The following is a 14,066-nucleotide window of genomic DNA, read 5'->3' on the forward strand; positions in this document are numbered from 1 at the left end:
ATCCTGCACGGGAAGGCCTTAGTGTTCATATTTTGTATCCCAATTGCCTAAGCTTTCCATGGTGCACTCGACAGCGCGCCACCTCAAGGGGCATTAACATTCATCTCGCCCTCACCATCCGGCTATTTAAACTCGCCTGACGTGTTTCTGTGGTCCATTACCACTTCATCAGAGGCTTTTTCCTGCATTCTCTGAATTGCGCTCTTTGTAGTGCATGCTGATTCGTTAGTTGCCGTGCGTGGGTCTGACTTAAATCTTAATTAGTCCACACAGCATGATGAACTTTGTAGTTCCTTTGCTCTCCATTAATCACCATTAGTAGGTTTCAGTTTGTGCAGACATTGGAGATTATATTTCAATCCTTAGTGGGAGTCCGATTCGTGAGATCGACTTATTTTACACATCACGCGCTGTGCTGACAGGAGCAGGAAAGTTCCTCTTCCCCAGTCACTCGACTCTTTGAGCTGGTGCATCCTCCATGGGAAGGCCCCCGTGTTCATATTTTGTATCCCAATTGCCTAAGCTTTCCAGGGTGCACTCGACAACACCCCACCTCAAGGGGCATTAATTTCATCTCGCCCTCACCATCCGGCTAATTAAACTTGCCTGACGCTTTTCTGTGACCCATTACCAATTCATCTGAGGCTTTCTCCTGCATTCTCTGAATTTCTCTCTTTGTAGTGCATGCTGATTTCTTAGTTGCCGTGCGTGGGTCTGGCTTAGTTCCTAATTAGTCCACACAGCATGCTGGACTTTGTAGTTCCTATGCGCTCCATTAATCACCTAAAGTAGGTTGCAGTTTGTGCAGATATTGGATATTATATCACAATCTTTAGTAGGAGTCTGATTCGTGAGATCGAGTTATTTTACAAATCACGCGCTGTGCTGACAGGAGCAGGAAAGTTCCTCTTCCCCAGCCGCTCCACTCTTTGAGCTGGTGCATCCTGCACGGGAAGGCCCCCGTGTTCATATTTTGTATCCCAATTGCCTAAGCTTTCCGGGGTGCACTCGACAGCGCGCCACCTCAAGGGGCATTAACATTCATCTCGCCCTCACCATCCGGCTAATTAAACTCGCCTGACACGTTTCTGTGGCCTATTACCACTTCATCAGAGGCCTTCTGCTGCATTCTCTGAATTGCGCTCTTTGTAGTGCATACTGATTTGTTAGTTGCCGTGCGTGGGTCTGACTTAGTTCTTAATTAGTCCACACAGCATGCTGGACTTTGTAGTTCCTTTACGCTCCATTAATCTCCTTTAGTAGGTTTCAGTTTGTGCAGACATTGGAGATTATATTTCAATCCTTAGTGGGAGTCTGATTCGTGAAAGCGAGTTATTTTACATATCACGCGCTGTGCTGACAGGAGCAGGAAAGTTCCTCTTCCCCAGCCGCTCGACTCTTTGAGCTGGTGCATCCTCCACGGGAAGCCATTCTGGATCAGTGCAGCACTCAGTACGGAGCCCAAAACACATCACCATCACTACAAAACGCAACACGACCAACGTGCACAACTGGAGTCACACATTAGCACACGCACAAAACTGCTGTCATAATATGACGGTAAAAGGAGTCTTCACCAAGCACTGCTTCAGTTACCACCAAAGAGAGGTACTAGAAAAAGTAAAAAAAATTTGTGATTCAGCCCCTTCAATGTTTCGGGCATCTGGCATACACACATAAGCCATGACAGTGCCTTGATTTAGGTGGGGCGTTCACTTTAGGCAAGCTGGGCATGTGTTCACTGAAATGATCAGACAACGATGCACTCTAATTGTTACGGTGTCAGTGTAGTGCTAGATATAATACTGGTGCACTGTAAATGCAATGCTGCTCCATCACTCAGCAAGGTGTTCTCTACAGGGCCTCATTTTCAAGGACATTGTGTCGCTGGTGTGTCAATTTTTTTGTACGCACTGACAGCGCAGTGTGCCTGCTCATATTTATACGGCCACGTAAACTCACACTGCGTCACTTATCATGGCCCTGTAAGTATTGGCCGCTTTCATGCATTACTCTGCGTGAAAGGGGCAATACCATGGGTGTTTCTGTGTGTGTTCCCACACAACAGCCATGAAACCTGACACAATCTCAGATTTACAAGGTTTTGTAAAGCTGGGAATGTGTAAGAATCCTATGCGTCGTATTTTGAGGCGTAGGAGGTGCGCAACAATGACAAAAACTGATTTCTCCTTGTTTTTTCCTCTTCATATTCGTGCATTCTGCATCAATGTTTATTTTTGCGCAGGAGCGCGTCCCTTCCTGCACAAAAACAATCATCCCCACAGCGCAGGCACCTGTGCAACATGACGCAAGGGTGCCTGGGCTGGCACATGGCACCAAATTGTGCGCCAGGGCAGGGGAAAGCACTCTGATGCGTTATATTGTTGATAATAGGACGCATCCCTGTGCTTTTAAAATTATTCAGCTCGTGCAACAAAACGGCTTGCGTCACCACGCCGCGCCGCGTAGTTTTTTGTAAATGAGGCCCACAATCAACAAAGGGGTCTTGGCACACTGAAATGACATTCTGATGTTGCAGCTCTAGATGATGCCAACAACAGGGCTTAATTCATCAAAGCTGTCTTACCTGTAAGATTCAGGCATACTGTTCTTTCCAAGCCTTCAGGCCGTCCTCAAACAAGTCATTTCAGATGCAAACTTAGGAACATTTCATCTTTTCAATCAGTTGAAGATATGACAGAAATAAGAGCTAATGTTATTTTGTTCAGAATATTCAATTTTTGATAAATATTATTACTTCGGTGAACTACATGATCACAACTGTGCTAAATAGGTAATCTGGGAAAAAAATGGTCGCCTGGAACCTGTCTCGTGCCCTCGTCAGGTTTTGTCGTTTGATTAAAACATGATTGACGGAACACTGATGCGCTTTAAACTAACTGCATCTATGATTGCCGATGATCTTACAGATGATTGTCTAATTTTTTTAATCAGCAACTAGAAGGCTCACAGACAAAATATCTTTACTATGATGATAAAAAAGCCTTCCATGTTTTATTGCTCACCCATTTCGTTGAAGAGGATAGAGCGGGAGGTGGAGAGTGAGAGCAGCGCAAAAGTACCCAACTTAACTCTTTGAAATTTTAGATTTTTATATTGAGGAGTAGGTAATATGGTTAGAGCTCTCACTGCATCTCGTTGTCCTTCCTCTTCAGCAAGAGAATTAGGTTTTGCGCCCTCAGAACCGTGCACCGTCCCTCCCCCTGAGGCCTGTGCTTTTCCTCTCCACAGAACAATGGCTTTCTTCATTACTGGGCTCAACACTGCTCCGCTCCAAACCCTGCATTACCTGCCTACTCTGGAACAAGGGTGCGTCCCCTACTCTGGACCCAGTGATGTGCCTCAAACCTGGACTCTGCACTGTTTTCTGTGGAATCTGAGCTTCTAACAGCTCACACAGGCCATTCCACTGTAGACGGCTCCACGCAACACATGTGCCGCTCTATGCCCCATTGACCCTGGGCTGTTACCTTGCCCTTTAATGATGCACGGCTGCCTTCCCCCTTCTCCCTTGGACCCTGCATGACCCCCTTGCGTTCTGACGTGTCCCCCAGATCCTGCACTGCACACTTAGCCAAGTGCTAGCGGCCAGTGGCTGACCTGACTGCGCTCGCCCTATGCCACCCAAAAAAGCTGCCTGACCCTAAAATGGTGGCTGTGCAGACATGGAGGCCTGTTCTGAGCTCAACATCACCCGCACTCCAGTCTGCTCTGAAATAACAGCACAGGATCAACACGCTTCAGAAAAACAAAAACATAGCCCGATGAGGACAGATATGTGCCAATTGGCACGGAGACAGGGAATCAAAGAGCGTGGGAGCCATTGGATTAGTGGAACACATCTCTGGAACAATGCACCCCAGAAAGGACCGTGCCAGGGCAGGAGCACCTGGTGTCAGGGAAGAGCTCGTGCATGCCCCCTGGTGCCCTACTTATGATTAGAACAGAAAGAGGAATGCTCCTTCAAATCTTTGATGGCCATCTTGGATTGGTACTTCCTCTTCCTCTTTTAGAAACTGATGAGGTATGCACTTATGATTCAATGCTGCTTCTCCCCTGTATCTTTCTACCTGTTTCTAGCCTTGTCGGGTATCTACCTTTGGTCCTGTTTTGACCTCACTCCTATTGGTTTTATTCTCACTGACTCCCGGTATTTGCGCACCCCCTCTTATTCTACCTCTTTGCGCCGCCTTCACTACCCTAGTGGCCACTCTTTTTCTGTCCACCACACCACGTCTTCACCTCATCTCCTTATCATGGCTTCCAGTCGAATTAAGTCTGGAATCAACTGCTTCAAAGTAATATATCCCCCTCATATGTCCAAAGCAGTAGCTAAACGGTTCAAACATAACATCATTAAACAATTTCCAGATTCCCTCTTTGTTGACCAATTCCATAATGGGCGCATAGGGAAGATTAAAAATGACTTCCTTTTCTTCACTAATGACATTCCTTCCTGGCCCTCCAGCTTCTCCAATTCCCTCAACGTATCCTCCTCCTCTTCTTTCCCGCATGGGAAGTGGTTAAAAATTTCTCCCTCCGCTCGCTTTAATGGCTTTCTCACCATTACACTTTATAACAATGGCACTGTCTTGATCCAAGCTTCTGACTCCTGTCTCTCTCTTTTTGATCACATCTTCCACTCCCTTCGTCCCACCCCTGCAACTACTATCTCTCTAGATTCTTCCTCTTCTTCTTCCTCTAAGTTGTCTTCTTTTTCCCTTTCTCCCCCCTTGACCCCCACACATTCCTTCAGACCACTCTCCCGAGAGTCACAGGTTGACCCTTTCCCCCCCTTTTCAGGTTCCCTCCCCTCCCATTCTGCCACCTTCCCAACTGGACCTCCCCCTTATCTCATCTGCTATACACCCCACTTCACCCCTACATCCTGCATCTCCCCACTATTCCACTGCCTTCTCTCACCCCCTAACTCCCCTAATCCTTCCCATTTCCCCCCTTTTTAATCCACCTTTCTTATAATCTGAACTACCGATCAACTCGCCTTACCCTCCCCCTCCCTCCCCTCTGCTCCTCACCCCTCTCCGCTCTTCCCCTTTCCTCGTCCCCTCAATTCTGTTCCCACATCCCCCATCTCTCTACAACCTTCTCTCTCCCCTCCCATGCCTCACATCCCTGCCTCCCCTATTGGTAATCCCATCATCTTCCCTCCCACTGATCTCACCCCCCCTTCTCTCCTCTTCTTACATTCCCCCCTATGCTTCACAACCCTGTTTCCCCTCTTGGTAATTCCTCCCTCTTCCTTCCCTTTGACTGCTCAGCCCCTCACTCCTCCCACAACTTTCATTTTGCTCAACCCCACCAACTCTGCCTGGTGCCTCTACCCCTACATTCACATTTCATTGCCCATGGTACCTGGCCTGCACCCTCTCTCTTCTCCCTACTCGTGTGGCCTCCCTTTGACCTCCCTCCCTCCTCTCCCTGCTCAACCCCTTCTCCTCTCACCGTATCCATGGCCTTCCCATTACCCCACTCCCTCCCCCTCCTCCTCCAGCCACCCATTTCTACTTCTCAACTTTCTCCTCCTAGGTATGATCTCTATTCTTCACCTCTGCTCAACACCAGTAAAAATATCTCAGTAACTCCATGCACTCCTTTCTACCACCTTCTTTCCCCCCCTCGGAACCTTTCATCATATCTCCCCCAGCCCCCCACAGCCCACTGCCCTTCTTTGCATATCTCACTTCCTCCCCCACCTTCGACCCTCGCACCCAGACACTCTCCCAGGTCCTCCACTTCCTCCTGTCCTCCTTCGCCTAGTCCACTCTCTCCCTTAACCATTGAGCCACCCTTCACTCCGTGCTCAGCACACCTCTCTCCGGAAACTAAACTTGATTCCCTCACCTCGTCCATTTCCCTACTTGAAGGGTCTATTTCAATCCTATGTGCTAAGATATCCCCCTCCCTGAGCACCCTCCCGAGGAGTTCTTTGCTCCCGCACCCCAATAGAGCCAACCACAATCTATCCTTCACAGACATTACCAACCTATTGGCTACCTACAAGACCATCAGTGTCATTTCCCCTACACTCGCCTCTCCTAACAACTCTACTCAATTTGCCATTCAGACCATCTCTTCCGTCAGAACTTACCAGCCTCCCCCTCAAGGGGCACCCTCATTCAAGAATCTAATCCCTATCCCCTCATCAGTCCCGCCACTCACATCACAAAAACAGTTGCGTCAGAGCTACACTGTATGCTCCATAACTGCAGATCTGCAACCAAACACAAACTGGAAATCTCCGACACCATCACTCACCACAATCTCGACATGCTCTTTCTCACTGAGACCTGGTTTAATGACTCCTCTCACACTTCATTTGATCTTTTGTTACCTACTGACTACTCTATTCTCAGAAACGACAGACCAGGCAAGATCGGGGGAGGTGTTGCGATTATCTTCAGAAACACCCTCCAAATCAAAGCCTCTCCCACTACCCTCTTTTGCACCTTTGCATGCCTCTCCCTAGAATTCCAAGTTCATCATGGCACACCCTTCAGGTTCAATACCATCTACCACCCGCCTGGTAATTGCTCTTCCTTCATGGAGGAATTCATCAACGTCATTAGTGAGCAATATTTACAGAGCGACAAGCAGATCTTCCTAGGTGATTTTAATCTCCACTGGGGCTCTTTGGAAGACTCGGCTGCCAACAAGCTTCCAACCTTTCTTTCCGCTAACGATCTTGCACAACACTGCTCGGAAATTACACATGCCAAGGGCTCAATTCTGTACCTTTTGATTTCCAAATCAGACCAGATTACCACTGCTTCATTCAACCGTGTGGACTGGTCTGACCATTTCCTCATTCCCTTCTGTTTTCACCTCTTTCACATTTTAACTCTCGGCCGACCCAAAAGAGCCTCTACGTGGTTCCGCAGCACAAAAATTATTGATCTTGAGACTCTATGTGATTCTGCTATGCAGTCTCTTCCTAGTCTAGACTCCAATATGGATGTCAACGATCTCACTCCCCTTTGCCTCTCAATCCTCGCAGTCGAAATTGACAAGGTTGCTCCACTCCAAAGAAAAAGGAAAAGACCCACCCCATCAGCTCCTTGGTTCAACAAAGCTCTCTATGACAAAAGGAAAAACCATAGAATCTTGGAGAAGCACTGGAGACAATCTCCATCCACCCCAACCTCTCTCTTTTACGTTCAGCAAGATCCATATACCACAAACACATCTTCCAGTAAAAAACATCACATTTCAGATCCCTCCTCGATTCAGCTAAAAACAGACCCAAAAAACTTTTCGACCTCATCAACAACCCAAATTGTTCTCCCCAAACCATCAAGCCTGAGGATGCATCAAAGAAAGCAACTGAGTTCTCAGGTGGAACAGGTCACCCACCCCATCCCCATCGAGGAGCGAAAATCCTTAGTCACTTGGCAGAACTTTGCCGCCATCTCAGAGGTTGATCTCCTCAAATGCATCCGCGAAACTAAACCCTCCAACCATTCCTCTGACCCCATTCCCAGTGGCATCGCCATTGATTTCTATACTAACACTCTCTCCTACTGGACCAGGCTAGTCAATCTCTTCCTCAGTCAAGGATCCCTCCCAATTGTCCTCAAAACAAGACAGGTTACCCCCCTTCTAAAAAAAACCTTCTGCAGATGCAAATGACCTCAAAACCTTCCGCTCCATCACCAATCTCCCTTTTCTTTCAAAGATCACAGAAAAAGTGTGGTGCAAAACAACTCTCCCAACACATTATGGACAAAAATCTCCTCGACATGTTCCAGTCGGGCTTTATTCAAAACTGCAGCACTGAAACAACCCTGCTGCAAGTGATCGATGATGCGCTGCATATTCTCGATTCGGGGGAATTGTACCTTCTGATTCTTTTTGACCTCTCTGCAGCTTTTGACATTGTTAATCACAACACCCTCCTTAACATTCTTCAACAGAGAATGGGTGTGGAAGGCACAGTACTCAAATGGTTTGCCTCTTTCCTCTCAGACAGATCCCAAATGATCAAGATTGCAAATAGTCTCTCGTCTCCACTGGTGGTTGGTCAAGGCATCCCTCAAGGTTCTATCCTTGCTCCCACTCTGTTCAATCTCTATCTGGAAACATTAGGGAACCTTCTAAGCAAATTTGGAATCCTCTACCATCTCTATGCAGATGACACCCAAATCTACCTCAAGGTGTCTTCCACTCATAATCTCTCACTACTCAGCTCTACTCTCAACACTATTCACAACTGGATGCTAGTTCACCACCTCATTCTCAATCCCTCCAAAACGAAATTCCTCCTCATATATAGCTCTCTCTCTCTCTCCGCCTCCTGTTCAAGCCTGGATGGATCAATCAAATCTACTCAACAGTAAACCCATCATTGTGGGCTGCGCTAAATCCTTAGGTGTCATACTTGACAAAAGACTAAACCTAATCTCACACATCAACTCCATGGCCAAGATCGCACGTTATCAACTGCGACTTTAATGGGGGATTCTTCGGTTCTTCCCGGAGAATGACCTAAAAACCTTGATCCAATCGCTAGTTCTTTCTAGACTTGACTATTGTAATTCTCTTGTGACTGGCCTTCCCAAATCTCACCTCTCCCCCTCAAATCTGTCCTCCATTCAGCAGCTCGCTTCATTTCAGGGTCCAAACGAAGTGACCCCTACTATCCTGTCTTCTCTCCGATGGCTTCCCATCGAGGCTAGAGCTATCTACAAAACAGCGTGCATCGCCCACAAAGCTTTGCACTCTTCCTTCCCTCGCTATCTGGCGAATAAACTCAAACTGTCTGGAGGCTCAAGACCTTCTCGGAATGCGGAAAAGTTCCTTCTTGAACCCCCCCTCCTTCAAAAGAGAAAAAGTTTTGGCACAATCGTTCTCAGGTAATTCAGTGAGAACCTGGAACTCGCTTCCTCCTTCGCTCCGTGCCATCACCTCCATCCAGATCTTCAAAGCGTACCTCAAATCTCTTTTATTCCAAAGACACTTTCAGAACTAATTCCCTCCTTCTCAAACCCCGCCAGGAAGTTCTTTAGTCATTGTAAATTTGTCACATATGTTTATATTTTTGCTTGTACATCCTGTGCTTGCTGCGTTTGAAATTGTGTTCCTTTTGCCTGCGTTGTTTTGATTCTATGGCCTGCTATTGTTCGCGAGGAAGTTCTTTAGTCATTGTAAAATTTGTCATATTTATTTTTACTTTTGCTTGTACAGTCTGTTCATGCTGTGCTTGAGATTGTGTGCCTTTTGCCTGCGTTGCTTCGACTCTAAGGCATGCTATTTTTGTTTGTTCTATTCCTGCAACAGTTCTCTCATGTAACGTAACTGGTTCCATTGTACAGTGCTCTGACACCTTCTGGTAAAGTCAGTGCTTTATAAAAATGCATTAAATAAATAAATAAATAAATCTTGGCATTTGCACATAGTTTCCCTGTTAGACACTGGACTGCTCTCTCCAGTATTGCCAATAAGGAAGTCAGAGGAAGCTTGCATTTGCTAGTCATGCTGTACGTCTCTGTGAAGAGAGAAAAGATACCTTCCACTGCCGAGATCCATGCAGCTCCACTACGCAACCCTGAGAGTCAAGTGTTACAATGGGGTACTTGGTTTCAAGTATGGGAACCATTTTGGACCTATTTCTTGTGCAGGCCCCACTTCCTGCACAACTAAAAACCCATTTTTTTACACTAGTTCTTTGTAAAATTATGGCATACAGGAGATCGGTTCAAGCAGAAAATGTCATACAGGGGAGCACCTTACGCACTAAGCTGGTGTCTCACGTAACATTTGCACCCAAAGGGACACCTTGATTGCAAACAGCTATCTCCGTAATGTGTATACCTGAGGGTATACCTCTAGCCTTATATTGAACAGTCTCTTTGAGCAGTGCAGTGGCACCTTGGAAGCTGAATGGAAATGCTAACTTTAAAAATAAGATTCACACTAGCCAACTCACACACGGAAAATACTATTACTAGATGTTAGAACATCTTATGTATTTTTCTACAGTTCATGCCTGCTGAACTGTGTGCTGAGGGTGTAGTTTCAAGAATGCACACTGTCTGTAAGAACATAAAACAGAAGCGACAAAAAGATTTTGTGGGAGAAATTCAACAAAAATCTAAGCTGAGCTTTTTTCCTGCCCTAATGTCCACGTTTGGGGTTCTACATTTTGAATGTGCTATGTGGTGAGCTGTGCTATTATTTGTTGACATAGTAATTAGTGGTAAAGTATGTTGTTTGCTGTGTTATCTGATGGTGAAAATATTTTGCATGCAGTAGTGTTTCTTTTTATGCGGATGTGATGTAAGATATGATGACGCGTGTTAACGTGTAAGTAGTACATAGTGTTGAGTGGTGATACGCACTGCATCAGTGTTAAGGTTGGTGGTTTGTTGTGTGGTATGTTCTGTGCAGTGATGTTTTTTCATGGGGAGGTGGTGTAAATAGATATTCTCTGTGCAGTTATATCACAGTGTGTGGGGCACTGAGTTAGAATGTTTGTTGTATGGGTTTGGTGAGATGGCATGCTGTGTGGTGTGTTCTGTATCTCTGTTGGGTAATTGGAGCTTTGTGTACTGGTGTGCCTTATTTCATGTGTTGGTGTGCTGCTTAGTGGTGTGGTGTGTGGTACTGTCGTAGGGTGTTAGAAGTATACTGAAGTATGAAGCCTGTCAATTTAACAGCACTATTTTGCAGGTGTGATAACTGCTACCTCACACGGTTGCTTCTACAGTGCTCGCGGGAGGGCATGCTCAGACGGTTATGTGTGCACACATTGCTCTAATCCAGTGTCAAAAAACTATTTTAAACAGTGGAGTAGCCATGGGGGCGGTCTGCCTCGGCTACACTAGCTTTGGGGACAGTGGCCCCCTTTCCCTGATACCTGTGGCTGTTACACGAATCGCCAGCACCCTCCCCCCCTGCAAATGTAGGAGCCGCCACAGGCAGCCTAGGGCCTAGCTATGCCACTGAGTTTAAATATATCGTACTAGCACTATTAACTGTATTGACTGCTATGCAGGCTTGCCTGGTACATTCCATGTGACAATACCATTGCAGAACACAAAACTTGTTGGGCCTAGTATTTAACATATCTAAGTAGTTAGAAAGTACTAAGTGTCGTGGTTAGATGTATAAAAGTTTTCACCAATTGTATATCTCATCTTTGTCCACAGATTTTATCTCAAGAAGTTTACAGACTACCCCAAATCAAGAAAAGTCTTGATCCCTTTCATTTTTTAAGGACTGGAAGCCAGTGAGAGGACATCTGTTCCATCAACGCCATCAAGCTTGCACAGCAAAGTTCTCTTCCAGGGATGAAAGCATGAACTAAAAGGATAAAAGTAGTTTCTTCTGTCCTTGTATTTCATTTGTTACGAATCAGTTATTACAAACCTATGATTTACTGCTATTATTCTTTAAGCTGCAGTGGACTTCATTGCCAGTTTGTTCCGATAACATTGCAACTATATATCGACCAACGTTCCGGTGGCTAGTGCCTGATGGCAGAGAAGGGGTAAGGTGCCCAAACAAGGCTAGGGTGGGATCCTGTATCATATTCTGCTTCCTGTATACACGTGGCACAGGGAGAGGCACTGGTTTGCCCAAGATCACACACCGAGGACGTTGGGAAAGCAGGGACTGTTTTCCCAATATTGAATTTAAATACGCCTTATTGACTGCCTCAAACCCTTGCAGTGCTTGGCATGCCAACTCATACCCATCTATGATGATGTGGAATGGAAAGAAGAGATGTCTACCGGAAAGAACCTATGAAGAAATATTAAGATGAAATCTTATATATGGAAGCTATTTTACTATCAGGAACATATATCGTTTTTAATTTGATTTTGTTTCATGTTATCACTATTTATAACGTGGCCCTAGCCGGGGGAGGGGGGTGGGGTGGGGGGAGGACAAATAGCAGCTTCACAAAAGGCAAGAGTACATAAGAAGTCACTACAACGTCTGGAAGTAAGACGTAAAAAAAGTGAAAAAATATAAAAACAAACTTGCATTCAATTGTTCATATTCGGAGTACAATAAAAACAACTTTGAACTATACAAAGAACAAAAAGCAAACTATTTGCGTATTCAATTATACCGCAAGAAATGTTTGAAATAAAAATGTGTGAAAAGCTCTCCTGATCAGCAGTAAAATTGTGTAACTCGACAATCACCTAAGAGAGTATGCTTAAAATGTTTACTAAATTAGAAGGCAGTGTTTTGATTTTTGATTTTCTTGGTCCATGGCATTTTCAGAAGCATTTTTGGAACACACATGAAAAGTGCGTTGCTCTGCATGTGCTTTGCTCACACTGTTTGGATAGATGCAGCCAGGATGTTAAATCTTATGTCAGTAGTATTGAATCAAGCGAAATGTGTTGTTCATATTTAACATTTTCCTTTTTGAATTGTATTATATGGTTACTGGAAGGTTGTTCAATCATTTAAATAACCTCTATATCAGAATAAATAATCTGCCTGTAATTTCTTTTTAATCACAGCCCTAATTTCTATTTTTCAGTAAAGAATAATTGCACTCAAATACAGTTTATACAACACTATATGACCTAATTGTCCAAAGGAGTGAAAGAGTCAAGCAGGCACAATCACAGTTTGCTTTTCTCTAACACGCAAAGAAGGATGTGAAGCAAGAGAACCATTTGGTTCCTCTAAAAAAAAAAAGTGTCTTTTACAGCGAAACATTTACATAAAGGCCTGTACATTTTTCAATTGGTGTATTTTGGGGTAGATAATGAAGAGATGTGCACTGTAAATGGTACGCAAAGTTTCAATGTGTGAGACAATTTAAAAAGGAAGTCAACAGTTGTTTACGCACTCCATGATTTGGAGATCTTCTTTTGAAAAAAATACTTATGTTTGAAATATCTTTCACTTATCACAATGAGCTATGAAGTAAATAAAACAAACTTTAAGCTATTTGCGAGTCAGTGTACTAAGTACTGAGTATGACTATATTCAGTATATGTGGCCTTAGTGTAGACAATCAGTTCAAAGGTGAATTTTACTCTTGCAGAAAAATTAATTACCCTTTTGGCTCAACTGCATTGAGGACACAAGCCTGTAATATAATTTGAGAAAGTGTCTTTCTTTCCTTTTTTTCTCTGTCATTAATTTCAAGGTAGCAAATTGAGCGAGCAAATTTCCAAATGAGAACTCAAACGCTAAGGCACACAAACCCCCTACTTCAAATATAACAATTCATAAACCAGAATGGTATGGCCTTATGTTTAAAAAAATGTGGTCCTCTCACAAGTGAATCATTTTATCAAAAGATAGATTGCATTTATTTTTTTTGACAGGTGTATTGTATTTTATGCCTTTATTCCTCTTTACACCTTTTTTCCAAACTGGCTTAACATTTGTTTCAATTCACTTCTTGAGACATTACGACCAGTTACTGTCACTAAAAGCATACATCAGAATGATGACGGGTTGAAACAATAAGTAACTGTTTTTAGTATTGTCTTGCATAATCAAGCAAACTATGAGGCCAAGTTATAATGCAATTATTGGTATAACATAAATAAGTGTTTGAAAATGTATGGTACATCACATGAAGACAAGTGATGGTTGAAGTGCTTCACTTTTTGATGCACGACTTGACTGGATAACAAGAAGATCATGGGCTTTGCTTCACTCTGTTCCTTCAATTGTCAACAGATTCTCCTGCTGTACCTTTACAAAATGTTTTTTAAATGCAATCCAACTTTCTGAAAAATTAACGTGTGGGTTGTGATACAAATTTCCATCACAATATCAATAAATCCTTAATTTATATGGTGTAGAATCCATAACGATTCTTCAAAATCGCACTTAAATAAGAAATTGCCAAATGAGGGCATCTAATTTGTTGCTTATTACCCGAGCCCCCTTTAGATTACTGGAGATCCTGTTTTTTCCCTATCAGTTTTGATGGTTCTGCCTTTCTTTTCCAAGTAAACACCAGAAACATCAGTGGTACAAGTTTTTCCAGTCACTGTGGCATACTAAGCCGGTTTGTTCATTGCCAACACTCCCATTGCTCACAT

At 44.2% G+C, this 14,066-nt stretch overlaps 1 protein-coding gene across 1 annotated transcript in view; it reads left to right on the top strand.

Moving 5' to 3' along the window:
• Nucleotides 1-13,815, top strand: part of SRD5A2 (steroid 5 alpha-reductase 2) — a 409,305-nt gene extending 395,490 nt beyond the window's left edge. The window contains exon 5 of the mRNA XM_078649283.1: nucleotides 11,187-13,815. Within this exon, the coding sequence (XP_078505409.1) occupies nucleotides 11,187-11,253 (67 nt within the window). The 3' untranslated portion in view covers nucleotides 11,254-13,815. The remainder of the gene's footprint in view (nucleotides 1-11,186) is intronic.
• Nucleotides 13,816-14,066: the final 251 nt, after the last annotated feature.

Source organism: Lissotriton helveticus, chromosome 6 (genome assembly GCF_964261635.1).
Source record: "Lissotriton helveticus chromosome 6, aLisHel1.1, whole genome shotgun sequence".
Taxonomy (NCBI): domain Eukaryota; kingdom Metazoa; phylum Chordata; class Amphibia; order Caudata; family Salamandridae; genus Lissotriton; species Lissotriton helveticus.